The sequence below is a fragment of the Aethina tumida genome, chromosome 3 (genome assembly GCF_024364675.1).
Source record: "Aethina tumida isolate Nest 87 chromosome 3, icAetTumi1.1, whole genome shotgun sequence".
NCBI lineage: Eukaryota > Metazoa > Arthropoda > Insecta > Coleoptera > Nitidulidae > Aethina > Aethina tumida.
This window is the reverse complement of record NC_065437.1, coordinates 32,708,658-32,732,635: the sequence shown is the minus strand read 5'-3', so window position 1 is coordinate 32,732,635 and position 23,978 is coordinate 32,708,658. Positions and strand designations below refer to the sequence as shown.

Genomic DNA, 23,978 nt, shown 5'->3' with positions numbered 1-23,978 from the left:
TTATCTTACCACGTTCAATTTTTGTATTAATATGAGCATACAAATGTACGTGACTGATACAAATAATTGAAAAAAGATAAAAATAATCTTTCAATAATGAACATTTTTTAAAAACAGCCAGTTGTTTATTGACGTCCATATGCAGATAATAATAAATCGTCGTCGAACTAAGAAACCTTGTATTACTGTAATTTAATGAAGTTGTTAATATAATAAATAATAAATAGTTATACCAGTAGAAACTACAAGTTAAATACAAAATATTTTTTATTTAAAGTAAACTTAATAAAAACAAACATAAAAATAACTTAAACTAGAAAACAATACGGCGATTCAACTAACATCTTTCAAAGACTCTGTATAAGTTTGGTAAGCTTGCAATTTCTAAGATTGCCGCATTTTCGATGAAAGATTTAGGTGGTATAAAATAATCTCTTATTGCTGGAAACAAAACGAATTCTGTAACCCATTTCCAATCTTTTCCATCTGCAATTGGAGCATCAGAAACTTGGGCGTAAAATTCGGCAGTTTCTCTGGCGAATGATTGGAAACAAGACTGCTCTTCCTCCCAGTCTACTTCTGTGGCAAGTCTGACGATATAATTGGGAAGACGTCCTTTATCCGGGATATAATCGTCTACAATAAAATGTATAAAATAAATGAAAACAGTAAATACATCTCACTAACCTATTAAAACAGGGATTCCTATTAAATGTCCAGTCTCATCGATTTCTAAAGAAAAATAGTCTTTTAACATCTCTGCCTTTTCAACTAAGATCTCCATAATTTTTTGGGCGAGTTCATCCTTGGGACCATCTTCTGGTTTCCATCCAGTTTCTGGTTGGTCCAAGCATATCATTGATAAGTCAAACAAAGATATTGGCTTTTGAAATACTATTTCACTAAAATTTTGGAAGTTGTATAGTATGAACTGATAGAAAAGTTCCTTGAGTATTATCTCCGTATTACAGAGGAATAGTTTAGTATTATGCTGAATTAAAGCTTGCCGCGTGTCAATAGGACCAACATAAACAAGTTGTGCAAAAGTTTCTCTTAATGTTCTGTGGCAATTCTCTTCTATTTCTTTTCTTAGTCGAAGTACACTTGATAAATTAGTTTCCACCCTAAAAATTATTAATTAATAAAGATTATATAATTTTATTGTTAATTTTACCTGTTAATTTTAGAAAAGAAATTCAAGTTATCATTTAGTTTTGGTTTTCTATCATTATCACTCTTTGATTTATGATTAATTTCATTTTCAAATGAGGTTTCTTCTATTATATTAAGGGATTTCACTTTATCAGTATTCAATACATTTTCTAAACTCAAAATTGATGTTTTTCTTGGTGTGCAATTAACAACTTTAGATTCAGTTACAATGGGTTTTTCGTCTATATCGTCTTCCTCCATTGTTGTTTTTTCAAGCAACTGGTTTTCAAAATTTTCATTTCTTTCTAAGAATTGCTCATGTTGTTTATTAAACTCATCTTCAGTTAAAGAAACATCTGGATTCACAGTTTCTTTTGATTCAGATGGCACCTTCCTAGTGGCACCAAAGAATTTTTCTAATTTTTGAACAGAGCTGTCGGTTCTCACAAATTCTTTAGGTTGGATAGATTTATCTGCTTTGGAAATTGCATCTTTAACATTAAAATGTTCTACTGTCACACCTGGTAGTTTTGCCTAAATAAATTTTTATATGAACCATGCAATTATATAAATTAATCAATTCCATTCTACCTGTGTATAAAATACTCTGGAATTATTAGTGCCAAGTAATTTTTTTTCTATAGCAGATGCAATAATATCTACTATTTGATCTTCATTTAAGAAATGCACTTCATGTTTAGTTGGGTGAACATTCACATCTACTGTTCCTGGATCTAATTGCAAGCTAATATACACAAAAGGATGTGTGTTTTTTGGTAAATATGTACTGTATACCTGATCCAAACATTTTTTAAGAGCTAAAAATAGAATTATGAATTGTCACAATATTTTTGTAAATATGTAAATTCAAACCTGAACAATCCACAAGTCTATGATTAATGAATATTAGACAAATAAATTTCTTTGTTGAATAATTTACATTTGTACAAAAGCCATGAGCCTTAAACTTAAAATTATCATCTTCCAAGCTAAATTCAATAAGTTCCCTAAATTCAAAATATTAAAATTAAATTTGTAGTAATTCTTAACTTATATTACCTGGTAATAGCATTCCCATATATTATACCTATATTTTCAATCTGAGTAGACTTTGGAGGAGTCCTTATATCATTATTCTCCCCATGTTTCTTCAAAGCAAAACCAATGCCTGCATTATGTACTGCATATTTACTAACCACTTCAAAAATTTTATTATATTCTTCAGCTGGACTTCTTAAGGCCCTTTGTCTTACATGCATATTATAAAAAAGATCTTCTACAGTAATTATAGTGCCTTGATTTCCAGCCGTTGGTTTTGGATTGCCTTGCAAATTACCATCCACAAACCTACCTCTACAAATTATGTGATAAGTTATAATAAAAACCATTATAAATTTTCTTACTGATATGCACAAATATCATTCTTAGTTTTTGATGTTATGGACAAGTGTGCAATGTGACTGATACTTGCTAAGGCTTCTCCCCTAAACCCATAGGTAGATATTGTATTCAGATCCTCAAACTCCTTTAGTTTTGAAGTTGTAAAGCGTTCACAGACAATTGGAAAGTCTTCTTTTCGAATGCCTGTGCCATTATCTTGTATCTACAATTAATTATTGAATGAGAATTTATCAGAAAGTGATTAGATGTGTATTTATTACCTGTAGTAATTTTAAACCGCCGTTTTTTACCACAATTTGAATATTAGTGGCTTGTGCGTCTAAACTAGAGGGAATCGGAATGTTAATAAAGATATAAATTACTCTTTTAATAATTGTTACCTATTTTCGATCAATTCTTTTAAAGCGTTTGCAGGGCGTTGAACTACTTCTCCTGCTGCAATTCTATTTATTACGTCTTCACTGAGTTTTTTGATTTCTCTTGGTTGATTCATTTTTGAATATTTACATATTTTGAATTTGTATATAACCTCAAAATGGTAGATCAAATAACTTAGTCTGGCAAGGTTGCATCTAATTTTCATGAAAGATAATTTAACATTTTTAATAAAATGAAAGTTGCTATTTACTTTTTTATTTATACATATATGCAATTTTGAATGCAATAAGTAAAATATAAACTAATAAATTAAAATATTCAAAATTGCAGGATGCAAGGATTCTATATGAAATAATAACTAAACAAAGTTTTTTAAATACTTTTTTATTTTATTTTTATCATTACAGGTCAAAGTCAATATCATCAATATCTTCTTCAATAAAACTAGATGCACTTGGAATTTGTTTAAATTTATTAACATTTGATTTTTCAGGACGATGAGAATTATCTACTTCCTTTTGTTCTTTAGGTTTAAAAGCAAATAATTCCTTTAATGACTTTTTCTTAACCAGAACTGGAATGGTTTCCTCCAATGTTGTACCTACTTTATTACCATCAATGTTGCAATTATTACGATCGTTTAAATTGCATTCCATTTTTGAATTAATAACATACTTTCTTTTAAACTTAAATCTTGGCGACACCTCCTTTTTAGATTGATTAATTTCATTATTAATATTATTACTATCAGCTTGGTTACTTTCATATTCATCGTTAAAATCGTAGTTTATAGACGTATCGAAAATCTCGATAGGGTTTTGGTTATTTGTATTGTCACTTTTAGAATTGATATCTTTGATTTCACTGTTCAAGACTTTTACAGTTCCTGTTAATTCATCTTTTTGATCATCTTCACTTCTAAAATCAATATCACAATCATAATCAAAGTTTAAATTCATGTTCATAATATCATCATTTACACTAGGAATATAATTTAACAATTTCAAATCATCTACAATATTATTATCTAATTTAATTTTTTTAGACTTTGATTCTATATTTCCAATTCTTCTTGTTGGTTTCAGTGATTTCACTTTGGCATCTGCAGAAGTGTTAAGTTCAGAATTATTTATACTAGTTGTTTTGTCTAATTTGTGCCTGGATGAATTTAAAGTCTCATCTGCGTTTTCTGTGACTAGTGGTGAATTGATATGTTCATTTTTATCACAAGTTTTTAAAATTGTCTTTGAGTTTTGAACAACTTTTTTAGGATTTGAATCATTTGCTCCCTCTGACGCATTTCCTTGATCTGCAGATGTATTATGAGTATATTCATCTGAAATAATAGGATCAGAAAAATCCAATTCCATTTGAACACTGCGAGACTTTTGCGTTATGTCTTCAACATCAGTGTCTTTTATTTGAGTACTTGAAGCTGCTGGTACAATATTTTCATCAATAGGTACACATCCATCAATATTTGGTGAAAGATTTTGTTTGGAAGTACTTGCTTTATTGAAAAATCTGGATCTTGTCCCTTTATGTTTTCCTGCATTTCTTAAATTTTGACGTTCCATTTCGTATAATTCTGGAAGATTAAGTTTAGTCAATATAATTTCAAGCATTTCTAAATAATCTCCCATGGGATTTTCGGAAAAAGTACTATGTGTCGTTAGGTTTAGATTCAATATTCTGCCTTCATCTTGCATTGCAGTATCCACCAAAATTATTGCGAAAACTGCATCCATTATTTGAACACTGTCGTGATACATCAGTTTTGCATGACCTTGAGATAATCTGAAATATATTATAAAATAATACATTAGCTTTTAGGAGAAGTTATTCACTTTTTACTATACAGACAAAAGAAAATTATGGGTTTCCTAAAATTGTAGTTACCTTATTAAACTGTCTAATAGACGAACGGTAGTCCTGGATTTGTTTCTGTTATCAATTTTTCTTTGGCACTGATAATACCTGCTCAATATAACGTTTGATTCTTCTGTTAACATGGGAGTAAGTTTTCTAATGATCTTAAAATAAGCTTGTAATAAATCTAATGACCACATGTTATTTTCAGTTAATTTAGAATAATTGTATTCCCCATTAAGAATATAATCAGACACTAAATTATCCCATTCCTCATTAACTGTATCTCTCAACAATAAAATTAAATCGAATCTGCTTAATAATGGACTTGCTAGAGCTATGTTTAAACTTAAAGGTTGTGTGGGGTCCAAGTTACCTTTTGGATTGCATGCTGCTAATATAGAACATCTAGTGCTTAATTTACACACAATGCTTGCCTAAATAAATCATATGTAAAGTATATTACAATACAGAATAAAAAAATGCTTACTTTAGCAACACTTATTGTTTGTTGTTCCATAGCTTCATGGATACTGGTCCTATCATGATCTCTCATAGAATTAAACTCATCAATACAACAAATACCACCATCCGCCAAAACAAGAGCTCCACCTTCCAATTGCCATTCACCATTTTCCTAAATAAAAAGATTCTATCAAATTGTCGAATAAAATAATATTTTTTGCCGTTACTTTTACTGCGGTAACGGTCAGACCTGCTGCCGTTGAACCAATTCCAGTTGTTAAAACAGACCGTGGTATGATTTTCGAGGCGAACCGAAGTAAATGTGATTTTCCAGTTCCGGGATCACCGACTAGTAATAAATGAGACTCAGACCTAACCCTTACACCTGTTGAAGATTTATCATCCACATGAGTACCGCCAGCTAACACCAAAGCGGTGGCCAATTTTACGAAATAGAGGCCAAATAACTAAAAATTAAAATTATAATTATAAATTGGTAGTTCTTGATATTATATAGAATATTTTAAAGAATATTTTCATTAAATAATAATTTCACATGCAGTATTAATAATATATATTTTTTCTCTATTTTGTCAGAATATATATTGTGACCAGTTTAGACTAGTAAATTTAAATTTGTTTGCTTACTTACTTGGGAACATATAGACTTTAATATGATATCCCTTCCAACAAGTGGTTCTTGTGAATATGTGTCCCAAAAAGTTGTGAATACTGCCTTAATTTCTGGAGTAACACTGGCTGAACCATATGCATTGTTAACTTGGATAAAATTTGCTTTGAACACTATTTCTATATCTGTTTTCTTGCCAACAATTAATGGTTCCCACCTTTGTTTAACTATCCCACTAGAATAAATAATCTTGTCAAGAAAGTTACAGCCAATATGATATTTAGTTAACTTTCAGACCAATTCATAACTAAAGAAACTTACCACACTGTGATATTATCACCAGGTTTGCAGTTGTCTACCAAGTCATTATCCAATGTGACCCACATAGAACTAGGAATAGATCCCATTCCAAGTTTGGTGACAGGTTCTTGAATTCTAATTTCTTGATAATCTATACAGTATTCTGAATCTAGGCCACCAAAATGTATTAGGTTTGTATTTTTACAATTATCTGGATTGGGACATTTTTTAGGAGGAATTATTAGGTTTTTTTGTTCATAGTCTGCTTTTACAGTTATGGAATATTTGCATTTAGTACACACATACTTTCTTTCAAGTTCTAATAGTTTGGTAGTTGTGGTTCTTACAACAGTACCTGAAATTGAGAGATGTAGAATTTCTATGAATTATAATGAAAATGCCATTTATACCAGATAGTTCTAAAAATTTCCCTGTGTCAACATTAGTGGGAAATTTTGTACGAACCAGTTCAGGACATACTGGCAAACTATGAAGTCTACAGTGACACTTTTTTAGAACTACATCTTTATTTTTGGACACTTTTAACTGAACTTTAGTAATTGCTCTATTCCAATCTTCTAGGGCAGTGTCTGGATCGTTTAGTACAAAAGTACCTAATTGGGGATCATTCTCAAACAATTCTATAAAACTATAAATTGATTATTCAAAAACATATCATACATTTACATATACTTACTTAATATAAATTGGGTAATGTTTTGAACTATCTGTTTCGTTTAGTACATTTATAATATCGGCTTTGTGATATTTTAATAAATATTCTTCACACATTGTTTACCGCCAAAACAAATTTATTTTTAAAATTAGTAGTCCAAGTTGAGGTTATGTTATTGATATATCATTGTTGTCCGTTAAAAAATATATTTTTGTCTCTATTCATTATGTATTAACATTTTACTATTGTTGCAGAGGTGCCACCCAAATATAATATTTTATTTAAATTTTACTCCTGTTATTTTTTATTGAAAATAATAAAATCACGGACAATATTAACATACATAAATATATATTATAAGAAATTGCATACCGATTGGAAAACCTTTGATCCTACTGAATTTTGAGAGAGACATCATGATAACAGATGCAGTAAAAGATTCACATTAGGAAGCAAATTTACAAACTTTTACTCTTTCTGTCGTTCATGATAAAACTATAATAATCGCAAATAAAAATTATAGAGGAAATTGCTTATCGAACAAATTATGAACATAAAGGGACTACCCTAAATAATTTTTTGAAAACAACAATTTTAAAAAATATAAAATTCATTTTATGATGAAGTTAATTATCATCATTAATAACAAATAACAAATTAATTAATTTAATGAACTACTTTTTAGTGAACGGGATTGTTGATAATGAATGTGAAATTTAATGTTTTAAATGATGGATAATAATCAATTTTTTGATATTTTTTATTAAAAAGTTCTGAATGTTTTATTTAATTTTATAATTTTTAAATTTTAGTCATAAACTTCAAATTAATTTTTATTCATTAATATTCGTACTTAATTATTATTATTGAATGTTTTAAAATATTTTAATTTGAACAACTTTTCATGAAATTGAAATGAAAATAAATAAATCATAACTTGATTTAATAATTATATTTACTTTAATTTTATTTAAAGATAGTAAAAGTGTAATTATGAAACAATGTGATCTTTAAATAAATAATCAATTTGGCAAATCAATGTTAAAAACAGGAGTTAAAAATTTCATTTGATACTTTATCATGGGCATTAAAATACAACATATAATTTTATTATATAATCTTTATTGATAATATTTCAGAGGGCAATAGCGACATGTCCATTACAATTTACATTTGGGATGTCATTTGCTATAGCATAACTAATTTTTATTGGTAATATATTTACAATAAAAATTGTATAAAATCAAAATTCAAAAAGAGAAACGTCAAATAAGTACAAATAAAATCGGTGTAAAGGTCTCTAAAGTATGAATATAATAGTTCTCCATCTAGTTTAATAGAGAAATTAAAATTATTTTCATACTTTGGAGAAATAAGACGAAAATTAATTATATAAAACTTAAACTAACATTTAAATATAAAATAGGTATAATAAAAATAGTAAGTAATAGGCTAGTTTAAACATAAAAAACGAAGTTTTGGTAAAAAATGTTATTTTGAATTTAATTTTTACTTTAATTTTTCAGTTTAAACTCAGCATTCATAACTTCATGGAAGTTGATATAATATTTTAGCTGGTTTAAGAAAGTTTCTACAATTTTAAATTCGTAACAAGAATACTTATCTACAATTCTGGATTTAAAGTAATAGTAGAAAATCATATAATTCTTACTGAACATAAATGACGATGTTTTCATATTTATTGCAATATATAAGATATGTATTTTGTATTGTTAAAAATATAAAATGTGACAAATAAAATCAAAATTCATAAAACAAAGAAACTTGAAGGTTTCAAATAACATTAATATTATAAAAAAGAAAGCATAGCTATAGGAAACCTCTTAGTGTAATTTCTACAAATAAGTATAAATTACATAAGTGGACAATATAAATAACTATACATAGGTATATACAGGATTACATTTTTTAGAACAAATAATACTATGAGAACTTTTGAAATATTTTAACAATATCTGTGTTGGATGTTTATACATACATTTATTGTTACAATTGAAATAATATATTTTACTAAAATCAAAATATATCATCTGTTGTGATTGTCCTTAATATTACACAATTTTTTAATAGATAATCCAGGTATGTACTATTCGTTGCAAGGTTGCATTAAATTTCTTTAAGTACAATTATTTAAAAATTCAATAGGATCTGTAATGTAGACGGGACGTGATGTTGGATCTATCTATTGAAAAAATGTATCCAACGAAAACGCGAAATGGGAAATATTTACATTATATATTATTTCAAGGGACCAACACTTTGCAAGCGGAAAAAGTATTGCTTTGAATACGCACTAAATTTTACAGTATGTTCTTTTAAAAACTAATATCGTTTTCAAAAAGTCCATTCACTTTGGTCCGGAGATATCAGTTTATCATAAAGCTGATTGTTTTGCATACATTCACTCCAATTTGAAATTAAAAACTTTTACTTAATTACAATACACGTATATCACAGACCTACAATATTAAAATGCTCTTTGAAAATCCTATAATTCAAGTGTAAATGGACCATTTACACTAAATATATTGAAATAATTAATGCAAAACAAATCGATTACTTATGAAAACGATGAAAAAATATAATTTCAGTCACATCAAAAGAGTTTAATGAAAAGCACGATGTAAGCACTGTTCCACTTTCCAAAAATCCATCACAATAACAGGGCACTTCCACTGATTGATCGTTGAAAAGTTTATTACGTTTATTATTAAATATGAATGTACTAAATTAGTAAGTCTCTCGCGACATTATTTACATGAACAAAATAAGAGTCCAATGTAAGGGAATTCCTAGATACGTAAGAGCAAGGGGACCGCGCTCAATGAGCTATCAGACTAAAGGCCTATATATCTCATTTGGATGGCTGTTTTGGTTGCTGTTGTTTTGCCTTGATGCACATTGCTGAAAAATTAAAATTAAATAATTAATCACTAGAATGTTTATAAAATAAATAAACACTTACAGCTTGCTTTTTCTCCCATGTTTTCATTGCTGATTTATACTTTTCGAACTCGTGACACCAGTCCGAGTAGATCTTTTGGTAATCGTTGCTCTTTGCTGGTGGTGAACAACGATGAGCATCCACAGTAACATTGTATGAACATAGTAACGACGCACCCATCCAACAATCGTAGCGACCCTCGTCAGCTTCAGTGACAGCAATGATCACTAATCCGTGCTCTGAAGTCTCGATGTATTTGTCTGGCCTGAACTGGATCTTGTAACGTCCCTTTTCCTTTGAATAGTGATACCAGGTTATCGTTTGTGATGCCAAGACAGCTGGCATCTTCAAGAAGCAACCGAGGTGCAAACTTTGTCCCCACGTCACCACCATCTTCTTTTTTACCACACTGCTGTCGCACACGTCGATTGTACTATTCGACACATCTTGCAGTAACCTATAAATATTGAATGAGTTTAGATATTCATTAAATAATAAATTGATTAGTTATAAGTTATGAACAATGTTCATGATTAGAAGTAATATCTTACCCAGGTGAATATGGTTTACAGACGTTAGAATCTTTGTCCCATCCGCAGTAAGGATCATGTACACATCTCAAACAGTTGTCGTATCTTCTATTGCACATAACTAGGTCGACTTGTTTGACTCTGTGGTCTGAGGCAACATACAGGGCTTTATGTTCTTTTGAGATTTCCATGACTTGAATAGGTTCGCCTGGTGTAACATCAAATACGTCCAGAAGTATTGAAGATGATCCATCTGGATTATCTTTGCCCCATTCGACTATCTTGTGTACTCTTCCGTCATCTGAGATAACAAACAAAATAAATATTCTGTCAATAAATAATTAAAAAAAAACTTACTGGTTCCGGCATAGTAGACAATGTAATCTAAAAGTCCTCCGCCAATATCGACTCTAATTTTATCGACGACCAGACGAGTGAAGAAAACGTCTCTTTTGAAGAAGACAGGTTTTTCGTTTTCGTGACTTACGGCGGAATCCATAAGTGGATGAGACCTAATGAAGTTGAGGACGGTATCTGGTAAAGTTTCAGTGTCATTGACGCAAGTTCCTGGTCTAGGTTCGGGTACCCTGCTTGATAAAACTGGTAACCACGCCGAGGAAGACGATGCCTGTTCTTTGAACTTGCCATTGAAAGCTGCTTGAATGTCGGATATGGAGAATGAGCAAATGGCGGAGCCCATTAGTCCGTTGGTTGAAGTCGTAAAAGTTCCGTAGAATTTTGTATCGTCCCCAGGCACTTTGTATATACTCTCTGTAAAATATATAATTGTTTAGTCTTAAAATTGATTTGAAGTGTAGAAGAACTTACGTATTTCGTTGAAGTAAAACGGAAATTCGCCGGGAATGGAACAATTGAGCCGTGCCTTTAAGTAAGTGGCCCAATTTTGAGACAAAATGTTTTTGCCTCCGGTATCCTTTTTGCAAACACGCGCTACTCTGGAATATACACTTTTACCACAATTTATATATTCTACAGCGGTTTCTCTGAAGAAAAACAAAACGTAGTCGCCTATGTCAAAAGATCCCACGAAGTTTGGCTCTGAAAAATTAAAATTTTTATTATAAATATTGCTTATTTATATAGTTTAAAATTTGGTATATGTTAAATATATATCCACATCTTTATTTTTATTGATTTGTATTTCAAAAATATTATTTTTTGCAGATACATAAATAGAATTACTTGAACAGACCATTTGCAATTCTAAAAAGTATTCCATACACACGAATTTATGTGGTCGTATTTCAATGTATAAGCGAATTTAAAATGTGAATATATCTTACCACCGAGATTAAAATCATTGATTGGCATAATACTGAAATGTTGGGACGCCGAGATATAAAAACGTAAAAAACGAAAAACGCCAGCAGTTCTTCCAGGGATTAAACAAATTTGAATAAGCGACGCATTGAAAATTTACATGGTGTTTAGTTCATTTACGCTGCCGGCGTTCGGTTTGTATAGGTGGGTAAGTTGCAAAGTGTAGCAAGTCGAACGGTTTCCTCTCCATTCAGGTGGAAATGAACCCGAATGCCATGACAGACATAAAGATTAAATAAACTCTCAACCGAATGAAGCGGTGAATTTTCCTCGAACGTTGATGCGTTTAGATGGAAATCATCGGATGTAGAGTTTTTGAATGGACAGATATTTGTTTCAAATCGAAAATGATGTTTTAACACACCTATTTATCATATCTTTCAACTTACTAGTATTACTATTTATTTACTTAAATATATTAAATATTTTAATATCTTTAAAAGTAATTCGACGTGTTTGTGTAAAAATTACAAAAGTATATGTACCAACGTTGGTATATTTTATAAATCCGAAAATGCTCGGTCAAAGAAAATCGGATTACGGACGACAACGCCGAATTTTCCGGTTAGAATCTCTGTATTAAGTGGCCGAGTCAATTAGAAAACTAATCCGGATCCGTCGTACGAGAAGTAGGTAAGATACCGGAGAATCAGACGGCTCTCAAACGTTGCGTAATAATAATCGGTTTACGAGGACTTCATACATCGAGAAACACCTTTGAGCGTCCGATTACTCATTACAGAGTCTACCTAATCCCTCACCAAGAGTTGGTTCCCATGACCACCAAGAGTGCGTAAGGGTCATCTTTCCGCTACTCCTAAGGGACAATTGTCGTCCTTTCACCGTATATGATTTAATTAACGTCGATTGCAATTTATATTAACTTAACAGAAAGTTTCATGATCAATATTAATTAAAACTTTATTAGTAAATAATGTACGGTGCACATTTTAGAGCATTTTACGTCATTAATACGCTAGGAGAGCGAAAGGTTTATTTTTTTACAAGTGTCATTGTCCTTCGATGGACTTCCTGCCCTGTATGATTTAATTATCGATGCTATGTCGTGCTAGACAGCGTTTCATGCCCGATAGCATCGATTAGTGGTAATTGGATTGGCAAATTGGCACACACCGGCTCATTTTGGCGCTTTTTCGTAATCCTAAAACCGTCATCGACGCTGCAATTGAACCACTTTGTTGTCTAAAAAGCTCATTTAGTTTGTTCCATGCAATTTTCGTGAGCACCTGAATCTTTTTTCCTATTTAATTACATTTCTGTTTAAATTATTAATGTAGTCATTACATCTTCATGTAACAAAGAAGTTTAATTACTCACACTATTATTTAATTTGAACAACATTAGGTTTTAATGATAATTATTAGAGATTCTGGAGCTATATTACATGTTTTCATTAACTATGAAGTTTGAAATTTTCATTTAAAAATTATTAAATATCCCCCAATTTTATTCATGAAACAAACCGCCGAAACTTTCCGAGTACGACCCAAGTGCACACCTCCTAATCTCACTGTTTATGAATAATGGAAGCAATATAAGGAGGATCTGACGCGCAAAGTGTAATAGAAAATTGAGTGTGTGGTTTTACGAGTTATTCATAGAGTAAGAAAACTAACTAAACCTAATATATTAAATTTTCAGAGTAAAGGTTTTGTAATTAACGTCACAGCATGTAGATATTTAAGTTTAATATCTATACATTTCAGTCTCAAGTCCAAGTTAGAAAAATTTAATTTGTTTGGTTATTTGTGAATGGTCTCCAAAGACTGAAAATTGATCCACTTTAAATAGTTATTAGATTAAATTTCCCCGCAAAGAGACATTCAAAGTGAGAAAGTGCCATCTTAAGAGCATGGTTAATCCAATACCCGTAATTAGATGAGATGCTGAGAATTTTTGTCGATGGTTTGAACCCCTTGCAATATTTATATTCGGACTAAACGACTGGTAAGACAATTTCAGCAAAACTATTCGTAAAGATTCCCCCATAAACAGACGTAGAGGGTTGGGGGTCAGTCGCTTTAACGAGATGGTCACCGAATTACTTTACTACATAAAGAAGTTAAGGGATGGGCAGATTATTATAGAAAGAGGGCGTAGGTTTATGAAATTCTTCGTCATATCTCGGTAAATTACTTGGACAACGTTTTGGCGGTAATGGTTTGGAAAAAGTGAGGCAACCGGATGCGGAATACCAAATTAGGGGCGTTTAGGGCGAAGTATTTCTGATGTTGGATACAGCGAAAACATTCTACGGCATCGAATTTAAAATTAAAAGCAAAATTAAAAATTTGATTTGCATGAAAGTAAGTTTGAGAGAAATGTGATATGAAATCAACGGAACACTTAAAACGTTCGAGAAAATTACAAAATACGTGCTATCAAACAGAAGGACATTAACAGAAGCTTTGATGTAGATCATTCCAGTTGTTTCTCATCAAAAAAGACGATATAATTTCGCCGCGGCGAGTGTGTAGAAAAGTGTCAGCTTCCATTACGCGATTTTTTAAAGTAGCGAGAGGCAACATGAAGAAAAAACAACGTAAAAAATAATGATAGTTGTTTTGTGGAAGGTGATCAAAGTGGAGGTAGAAAAACGATGCGATTCCGGCGCTCGGCGACTCACCGTTCTAATGCCAAGTTGGTGTGAGCACAAAAGAAGGGAGAGGATGTTCTCCGTTTTAATTATCCTAACTCTTCGCACATGCTTTTGTTCGATGACGCCATTTCTGGAGCAATCGGTAATTGTTTTAGTGTATTTCGTCCCAGTCGAAATCGAAAACTCTTCTTTAGCAAGGGAATTTTCTAACGGTATTAATGTATACACACAATTAAAAAAAAATGTAACTTAATACACGTAACTTAATTGGTGGTCGTAATCTAATATGTTCAGAGGTAACATGATTCATTTTGCTTTACTTGAAAATAAATTGCTATTAACGTATAGAAGGAATGTTTGAAGCTTTTGATAAAACGACTTTTAATTAAGATTCGACTGCTGTTAATTCCATGGCTGCGGAAGAGGCAGTTCGATCAGATTGGAGCTAATTTAAGGAAAAGTGTATACTTTGACCCAGGTCACGCCTGTCTGTGAGAAATCTATCAGGAAAGTTCGGTTTATCGGGTCGTGCACGTCGGTTATCCACATCGCCTGATCGGGTCCCGCAGCCCTAATAAAGATCGACATCGGTGATCTGTGCGAATTATGTTCTCCGTGCGATTTTACACAAAACCTTCACGTTGTCTCATTATTATCAGTTAAAATGTCCGTATAATTAATCTTAATAATTAGGCAGTGTTTCAGAATTTAAATCACGGATGCTCGGAAGATTACACGGACTTAAATGATAGTTTCAATTAATTCGAATTGCGAGGACGGGACCAGCTTATATGCAGCGTCCGAAATTTAATTACGCTCCTCGAGTTACAGTTTTATCGGCGGACTGAATTTGCTTTATCTAAGAATTGAAGTAACTTACATGGCCTGAATAGCAAATTTTGGTAAAACAATAAATTGCCTATTTTATGGTCCAGTCCTAGAAAGTTCGAGTCGTGATTGTACATGACAGGAAGACGGGAAACTTGATTTTACAATGTACATACATTTTGCAACGCGGCATAGTTTAATAAACTATTTTAATATTAAAAGAAGCAGAAGAAATTTATTTTAAAATTAAATTGTAACAAGAACATATGTGGATTCGTTTACAGCTTCTGCGAGAAGGAAATGGTCCATTGTGGTTGGATTGAACATAAGAAGTATGCAACGCCCGTATAAATTGGTTTTATAAAGAAATTAACATAAAATTACGAAAGTGAGTTTAATTCGACCCAACGACTTAATTTAAGGCCAATTTACATTTTTATAAGTTGCCGCACTCTTTACAATTTACATACATAAGAAACACATCTACCAAGTTTAAATAGCTCGAGACGCAGCCAGGTACAATTTCTGTATTATAAAAATTTCGGACGGGGGAATAATATCTATGTAAATGCAGGGGAAAATGAATAGAAATTAGGAAATTATGATACAACTTTAGGCTTTAAAGTAATAAGACAACTACATAACAGAGATAAAGATGTCACACCTGTTAGAGGGCCCAATTAGCCCTGTGCTGTAATATTTCATAAAGTTTGGGAGTGCATACAGTTAAAACACGGTTCAAGTTAAGACCCAAAAGTTTATTTATAATTCATTCAAAGTAAATGTGTTGGAACCCTCTCATTAAACATACTTATTATGTTACTATTTTGTACAGAAATTTTCCCCAACAATACTTTATAGTGTTGTGTTTCAGGAGAAATAAACGGATTCATATCGAAACCCCCAAAAGGATCAGGTTTCTGTTCTTTCATACGTAAATGCATGCAAATTATCGGTCCCATATTCCACTAAACCTATATGTAACAGTATCACCCATGAGACTGTAACAACATTTGCCAACCGTGTGACAAGAATAATATTTAAATTCGTTGCGATTTAAAACTAGATCAATATTAATTTTGAATGCTTACTGTCCAGCCATTTGGAGTCATATTTGAGAGTCCTCTTGAAGGTAAACTCCTTACGTCCCGTCGTCAAATTGTAAAGGTCGGTCCTGAATATAACTGTGTCGGCTTTCGTGAATTCGGCGTTAGTTCCAGAGTAGAGTCCGGGCAGATCCCCCGGATTACCTTTTTCTACCCAGACTGCAGTGGAGTTGTCGGCTGGGTCGTAGGGACATTTGGCAATACCCATGCCGATTCCAGGCACGAAAGAGTTTCTACTGAGATGAGTCAAATTCGCCTGAAAAGGAAAAAAAAAAAAATTATACATTTTGTAAAATAATATGGACTATACAAATATAAAATAGTATTAAATAAGAATGTGAGAATGTAAATTTAAAGGCTTTATCTTAGCCAATTAATCAATAATATATACATTCAAGTAATAAATCTTGTACTAATCTTGTATAGATGCGTATTTAAACCAATATTCCTTTGGGCAAACGAAAGAGAATAATCCGAAAGCGTCTTCAGAAAATTTATTAAAACGTTTCCGATCATTAAATTCAAAATTCGCAACATCGCAATGCAAATTGTCGGAGCGATAACGACCGGTCGGAATGGCGTGGGCAAATGGCGGAATAAATAAGTGAAACACGGGGGCAAAAGTAACGTGTAACGCGATGGGAAACGGCAGCAGAGCCGAAATGTTCCGCTGCGAAACGCGATAAGACATCCCTCTGCCCCGGGAGTCTCACCTCCGTAAGCCTCGCCATGCCACTCACTCCAGTCGGGAGAAATGTTGCATTACCGATGCACCGCTACCCAACACTTTTTCACAAGGCAAAAATCGAATCGATTTCCCATCACATCCTCTACGCCTTTGTCTCACAATTACTGGTGTTATCGGAAATTTCTTGAAGGCAACAAAATCAAATTGAATCGTGTCATGCCAGTCTAGACTAATTAATGAACATTCAGTATAAGCAAAGAGATTGGACTTTTCAAAAAGACGGCGTCTCATCGGATAACACAAAAGTAATTAAAGGGACAACATTCGCAGAAACAGATAGTGTGACCGGCGTTCGCATCACTTCGGTCCCTTCGCAGACAAAACGGCAATATATCACCGCAATCACTTGCATCGGCCTGAAACTGTTGAGTTCATAAATGCTATTCTCATCTATCTGCTTTCGATTCACTGCGTGCATTTTGAATTTATCAATTCAAGATTCAGCGAAATATTCGGATGTACATGTATATCACGGGGGATTATTATTAAGGGTCCATTTAGAATTTAAATAGCCTATTTTATTATGATATCTCGATTCGTTGGAATAATGTTACGTTCCGCACCATCTACTATTCGTGCTGTTCATACGCACGATTATTTTTGTGGGAACTGTTTGTTTAAATATAATATGAACCATACGATTGCTTCTTTTTAATTCTTTTCGCATTCAAAAGTTGATGATAATAATTCATGTACGACATGTCTTAAATTATATATAAAGATGGGGAGTCTGCATACAAAATCATGGGTTTCATGCTAAGAAGAAAATGATTACATGTCCAAAGTACGTTAATCAAACAGAGACTACTTCAGAATTATTATGCATAATTATTAACTATTAAGACAGATACATGGTCCGATCAAGAAACCGTTTATTTATGAGAGTTCCTCGATTACTGGTTAATTTAATAGTCGACATGTAAATAAGGGGTTGAAAAATATTCTTGGTATAACTGGTATTTAATTAAATTTTAATTTTATTATCACAGTATTTTTCTCGTGACATGTTTTTTCTGTTATTTATAAACCAGACGTTTAATTTATCATTAAAAAACGCAGCTAAACATTTTTAGTATCTTTTGTGCCTAGGTTCTTGTCACTGTGATTTTCTTAATCAAAGTACAAAATCGATAGCCTTGCCTCTGAAATATTAAATCTCTTTCGTCTGAAACTGATCTTTTCATAATTAAAAAATCCGTCCGTCCATTAATAATTCAGCGCCAGCCATGGGAAAAGACAATATGTAGTTGCGCCTTGCTTCTAGTAAATTTAATTATATCCTGCGACGCGACTAGCAATGTCTCAATAAAGAAATTACATTTTTGGAGTGTCTTACATCTTTCGTGATATTAGCGTTTCCTTTGGCGTGTCGCATTTTATTCTGTATAATTAGCTTTCGTAGACTGGAAATTAATTCGGTCTTCAGAACTAAACCATGTTCAGGCAAATGATATATTTGAACAAGTATTCATTTAAAACCAACCAGTTAATTAATATTGATGCAATTAACAATCTGGCAGCCGATGCTCGGAATTTTATTAGCATAAAACAAATATTTCTAGTTCGAGAAATTTAATTTGATTTAGATTGCTGCCTGGGCACATCGCGGTTTTAATATCATTGGTTCCTTGGTTATTAATATTTGTTTAGATACGTCACTGTATTGTCCAGCTTGTTATAATGAAACTGATTAATTAATCAGGGTTAAAGAGATTTTTAATGGTTGAAACTTTCGGTTGCAGATTGATGTGGCACTTTCATATGTAACAGGGAGCAGGAGAGCTTTTGAAAATGTCCCTTTAGATACTGTAAATCAACGTCCATTAAAACCCAAGTTCTTACTTGGCTGATCTTACCATGATTTAAACTACACCGGATGAAATATATCGGAGGTAATTGAAATGCATAAAACTTTAAATTTCCAGCCAAGACATATCAATTAGCAAACCCCCTGAAGAAGTTAAATGGAATCGTGAATTGTTGATGCAGTCGAGATTAGATCTGTCCGAGATTAAAAACTTTTCACATGAATAACTAAATTTTTAGGTTGCAGGTAGCGGTTGGCTGGCCATTAGCCTGCAGAATTCGTTTTGTAACCAGTAATATCAGAGCACACAATAATTAACAGTTGTTTGCTTTGCGAGTTCTGATTTAATTAACAAAGCTTAATATTTGCTTCTTTGAACTTGGTACTGGCTGGTTTTGATGTTCACAGGCACAATCCGGAGGCCGACTTCTCAGATTTTCAACTGACAAAGCCTTTTTATATTAATAATTCCGTCGCGGGATTTCGGACATTCTTTTCTCCCGATATTCGACTTTTCAAGAACGTTTCATTACACGCCAAATTGTATAATTAACGTTAAACACTGTTTGCCTCGAGTTTCTACTTGGAATTGAAGACAGGATTAATTAAAATGCAGCAATGCGATTTAAAAATATGAACTAACAAAAATGTGAAATTTATGAACGTGTTTCAAATATTTGCAAAGCAAATTAATAATTTTATATTACGAATTTAGTATTATACTTACATTTACTACCCAGTCTTTTGGATTGTGAGCGTTGGTACCACATACGTAAAGTCGGCTTCCATCTCCCATTGACTGAATAACCCGTATGTGATTCCTGCAGTCAAAATGCTGTAACAAAACGAAATCATTAAAAATTGTCCATTAAAAAATTGTGGCGTTTAAAGCAAAAGAAGTAATTCAGCAGTATATAAAACCTATCCCGCTCTATATTTTCTGATATCATAAGGGGTTAATATTTAAGTGCTACTTATTCATCCGTCCACCTACACGAATAAATCAGACAACAAAACGAAGAATCATCACGACACCAGAACGGCAAATTAATATATTCAGAACCTTTTATCGTGATTTCCCCTGTCACTCGTCGGATCGACCTACTTAAAGGGACACACGGCCGAGTGTAAATATTTTCGTAGCGGTAAATTCGTGTTCGCCATTCACGACGCGAGACATTGATAAATACGCGTTGTCTGTTCGGAAATTTGGCGGAGCTCTTTATTAAAACGGGGACCCTGCTCTCCGATCGGAACTCATCACTGTCAATGAGATCAACGATCCCAATGACGTTTTTAAGGGGTTCTCTTTCTCGGACGAATGCTTTACGCATACCGAATACGAAAATACGACGTCGAATGTTTTCTGATAAAGGAGTTTCGCTAATTGAAAACGATGCGAATTCAATAAAAGTATATACTTTATCAATACTAAACAGGCAAGAATTGTGGATTCCACATGGTAATTATTCAGACGTAAAGTTATTAATGAGCTGAATCAAAAATTCGCAGGCGAACTCTCTAACCGGACATGCTCCGCAAGAGGATTCGATTCGTGAAAGGCGGGTCCGTCAGTCCCTTTCGGGATAACTTTCATTTCACTTATCAGGTGTATCTTTGGCGACAGCTTCCGGCCCAAATCTGTTTGATGCTGTCACTCGTTCGTTCCAAATTAATCGTAAGGGGACCAAATAAAGACATTGCGAGAAACCTTTTTTAGTGAACACCTTAAACACGAACTTACTTAAACATTAAATATAAAATCGATTATTTTTTGTACCCAAATTTTTTTCTTTTGAGCCGAAATTAGCCTATATCGTCGTTTTTTACATGTTTTATTAAATTTATTAAAAGAATTAATAAATAACTCGAAGATGAATAATGACAAGATTCTGAATGTACCAATGAAGATATTAATAAACATTTTGTATAAAAACCTACAAAATGCTTGAAAATACTGGCTTATTTTCAATAAACTTCGAAAGACTTCTTGTAATGAATTTCATCAAAAAGTTCATGAAATTTTAGTCAAACATGAGCTTTTTTAATCAATTGAAAATGCGTTATGCTTCTTCATGATAATGAAAACAATATATCAAATTAGAAACTCAAAATGTTAAATAGAAAATTTTACCACGTTCGTCGTATACTTCAGATATTTCACTATGTGACAACTTTTAATTTTTGTCATTGCCTAAGTTTTTACATCATTCATTTTTAACTCAGGTCAAATTTTTTGAATTCTAAAAATGCAGAATGTGTCGTGCGTGAATGTTGGAAAAAAAAAGTTGATTATAATGGTGATTATATTAAAGCTAAGCGTTAAAACATTAAATTACTTTTTCTAGTACCTAATATAATTTTAATTTAAACAACCCATTATACAAAAAAAATGTTTATTCTTTAAAAAAATTGTTCAAGCGTCTCCAGTATAATTAATTGTTCACATTCTCGACCCAGCCCATTTATTAGTCGATTTGTATTTAAATAAAAATAAAATCTTTATATCAAAGCCTCATTAAATATAAATTAGTAATGGCTATTTGCAGAATGTTGTTTCTTTTCTCGTGTCCATTTGAAAGCGACAAAAAAGTAATTAAGCACAAAACACTGGAAACTTTTTTATGGCGGAATAAACTCTTAAAATCCATTAAATAGCTATAAATGGCTAATGACCAAGGCAACACTTATTTAATGGAAAACTGTTTGTAGGTCGTATTTTTTTCTTTACCCTCAAAAATTACATAAAAAAAATAAATAATTATTTCTTATTAACAGCAGTCAATTTATAAATTCAGATAGGACGAAATTCGGATGTTATGCATTACAACAGACCCACACTGGTATTGATTATACCATTCGAATAACTGTAAACACGCGTGTTTTACCATTTCCACCTTCGTTTTTGGTTCGGGGAAAACACAGAGACCCCGTCATTCAAACGTAACCGATAATTAGAGAAAATCGGCGTGAGCGCGCAACGGCTATTCAAAAGCGCATTTGTCAATGTTATCATGACGTGTTTTATTGAATTAAACGAAGTTCCGTGTTTTTATATTCACGTGTCGCGACGTTTGTGGATCATGCAGGACCCGTGAAAGACATGTCATCCGTCAATCAGAACAGCCCCGACGACATCCGGAAAACGCCACTGACATGATGAACAAGTAAATGATGGATTAGGCTTTTTATGACGAATGTTCCTTATCGCCGAGTGCATTAATTATTTCGGTGTGCACGATTTTTCCGTTGTTTGGCATTATGATGTTTTGCAAACGTTGTAAGAGATGGGTGGTAGTGTGATTGGGCGATAACCGAATGATTTATCTTTTATTTTGTTCAAAAAACTGTTTTGCAGGTTAGAATTCGGATTAACCATCATTGTAACCGAACCATTTAAACTGATACTACAGATATTACGGAATATTTTCCCACTTTTTGGAAAATTTTTAACCATACTCCCTGGTCATTAATAAAAATGAACTAACTGTTGACTGTCCGCGCTTTTTGAGTCAAATCCGTACTCATCCGGCTCAACAGGCTTCCATCGGATTGTTTGGGTAATTTTCAAAGCATTTTTAAGCCACTTTACGTATTTCAGGCCGACATAAACGCAGAACTTTCTCAAAAGCCACTCGTTCCGAGTCTCTCACCAGGTTGCCAATTAACAATGAGCTTTTTATTAGAACTCACGAGTTTTTGCCACACGACTTGTTTACGTACAGGGCGTTTTCATCTGTATACCAAGTTTTTATATAGCGTCTATAAGATAAATTACAATTATATAAACTTCATTTAAATTCGGTATATTCCACTATATTCAGTAGTAAAGCTTCAAAAGTTACTTCTTCTAACAAATAACTCGAAAATGCTAATTAGTACAAAAACAAAAGTTGGCGATGCGACGTTTCCTATCGTTCTTTCATTTTGTTCTCCCCCTCATTACAAGGAAGATAAATTACGGGGAGTTCAGAAGTCACGCGTGTTCGATTTGCCATATTAAACTTTTTGTAGGATTATTAGAGCTCGTATTGCGGGTTCGCAATCAAGTCCCTTCCCGTTGATCTATTCGCTTAAGAAAAATGTTGCTAATGTCGGATTTGCGTGTCTTAACCCAAAGCGGTGATTTTTGTTATTGGTTTCGGATCAAAATTGCTCTTGTTTGTGCATTTAATGCGCATACGAAAAATGTATCTTGAATTAAGCCATCCGAAGGAAAAGGCGCCATTAAATAAATAGATCTCAAACCGATTAAGTTTGAAGCAATTTCGAAATTTCATTGTGGATGTGATCTCGTACAGACAATTCGTTTAATAATAAATGTGGCTCGATCGGACATATCTTGCGGTATTGCGTTTGGTCAGTTAAGTTTTATTGCTTCTCTGCATGGTATCAAGAAAATCCTATAAAATCGGAATTTACGACTATTTAAAAGTTGTATCGATACACATCAAATTTTTGATTGACTCGAATTGAACCGTGAACAATGTATAACATTGTATAAAAAACGTTGTTACGGAGCTTGTTTATAATTATGGCGAATGCGACGGTTTTTTGCAAGAAAAAGTTATTAGTTCAAGAAATCAAGCGACATGAGAAAAACAAGTAATAAATATCTGCGTAGACTTTGGCGGAGTCTAAGATCAAAAGTGGCGTGAACTTTTCCATTAATATATCGACAAATAGGGAGCAAATAAAAGCTCAGTAGTAAGCAATATCGTCGCTTTATAGGAACTTTAAAAGTGAAGAAGTGGATAAAGGAGAATATGTGCAACATATTAAGTTATATACCGAGAAATTGATTTCGATTGTGGAGCGGGGGATTTTTTGTCTGACTGAACCGGTTACTGCACGGGTCATGGAGCAATCTATGAGCCTCCTTTAAGTTGCGTTGTATGCTATTACTTCTCTTTACATTTTCCACATTTTGCCTCGGCTTTATCCATTCACTTACAAATAAAACGAAACTTGGCGTTTCCGCATTTAAATTGAAACGTTCGATTGACCCACATCAAAACGACTTATTAAAAACCTTCACTTAACAGTGAAAGAAAAGACTTGTGTCGAACTGAAGTAAATCGAATTTCCATTTTAATGTGACGCGCTAAATAATTATTCCAGACTAAATTAGCAGCATTGCTCAAATACAAAATTGGTTTCA

General features: G+C 32.6%; 3 protein-coding genes across 3 annotated transcripts in view; all 3 read right to left on the bottom strand.

The window, feature by feature from the left end:
• Positions 1-254: 254 nt before the first annotated feature.
• LOC109594940 (DNA mismatch repair protein Mlh1) lies at positions 255-3,219 on the bottom strand. Its single transcript, XM_049964419.1, has 9 exons — positions 2,934-3,219; positions 2,814-2,877; positions 2,556-2,755; positions 2,212-2,505; positions 2,026-2,159; positions 1,744-1,970; positions 1,175-1,686; positions 688-1,124; positions 255-636 (listed from the first exon to the last, which is right to left on the bottom strand). The coding sequence occupies exons 1-9, from the start codon at positions 3,134-3,136 to the stop codon at positions 338-340; spliced, it is 2,370 nt and encodes a 789-aa protein (XP_049820376.1). The 5' UTR covers positions 3,137-3,219; the 3' UTR covers positions 255-337.
• A 79-nt stretch (positions 3,220-3,298) lies between these two features.
• On the bottom strand, positions 3,299-7,058 carry LOC109594944 (DNA helicase MCM9). The gene is made up of 8 exons (XM_020010215.2): positions 6,894-7,058; positions 6,607-6,845; positions 6,218-6,551; positions 5,918-6,131; positions 5,493-5,732; positions 5,291-5,437; positions 4,831-5,237; positions 3,299-4,728 (listed from the first exon to the last, which is right to left on the bottom strand). Exons 1-8 carry the CDS (start codon positions 6,986-6,988, stop codon positions 3,333-3,335), a joined length of 3,072 nt encoding a protein of 1,023 aa, XP_019865774.2. The 5' UTR covers positions 6,989-7,058; the 3' UTR covers positions 3,299-3,332.
• Positions 7,059-7,974: 916 nt separating this feature from the next.
• LOC109594953 (semaphorin-2A) overlaps positions 7,975-23,978 on the bottom strand; it is a 171,685-nt gene continuing 155,681 nt past the window's right edge. The window contains exons 5-11 of the mRNA XM_020010223.2: positions 19,545-19,652; positions 16,248-16,518; positions 11,196-11,426; positions 10,725-11,138; positions 10,389-10,668; positions 9,859-10,294; positions 7,975-9,797 (exon numbers count right to left, since the gene is read on the bottom strand). Coding sequence (XP_019865782.1) covers positions 9,726-9,797; positions 9,859-10,294; positions 10,389-10,668; positions 10,725-11,138; positions 11,196-11,426; positions 16,248-16,518; positions 19,545-19,652 — 1,812 coding nt within the window. The 3' untranslated portion in view covers positions 7,975-9,725. The remainder of the gene's footprint in view (positions 9,798-9,858; positions 10,295-10,388; positions 10,669-10,724; positions 11,139-11,195; positions 11,427-16,247; positions 16,519-19,544; positions 19,653-23,978) is intronic.

Bases quoted from the DNA above. Each gene is read 5' to 3' on its own strand.
- LOC109594940 (XM_049964419.1), bottom strand. From the start codon at position 3,136: ATGAAAATTAGATGCAACCTTGCCAGACTAAGTTATTTGATCTACCAT. The intron at 2,160-2,211 runs GTAATATAAGTT...TTTTGAATTTAG, and splicing joins TATGGGAATGCTATTACCAG to GGAACTTATTGAATTTAGCT. The intron at 1,687-1,743 runs GTAGAATGGAAT...AAATTTATTTAG, and splicing joins CCAGAGTATTTTATACACAG to GCAAAACTACCAGGTGTGAC.
- LOC109594944 (XM_020010215.2), bottom strand. From the start codon at position 6,988: ATGTGTGAAGAATATTTATTAAAATATCACAAAGCCGATATTATAAAT. The intron at 5,733-5,917 runs GTAAGTAAGCAA...TTTAATTTTTAG, and splicing joins TAAAGTCTATATGTTCCCAA to TTATTTGGCCTCTATTTCGT. The intron at 5,238-5,290 runs GTAAGCATTTTT...TGATTTATTTAG, and splicing joins AAACAATAAGTGTTGCTAAA to GCAAGCATTGTGTGTAAATT.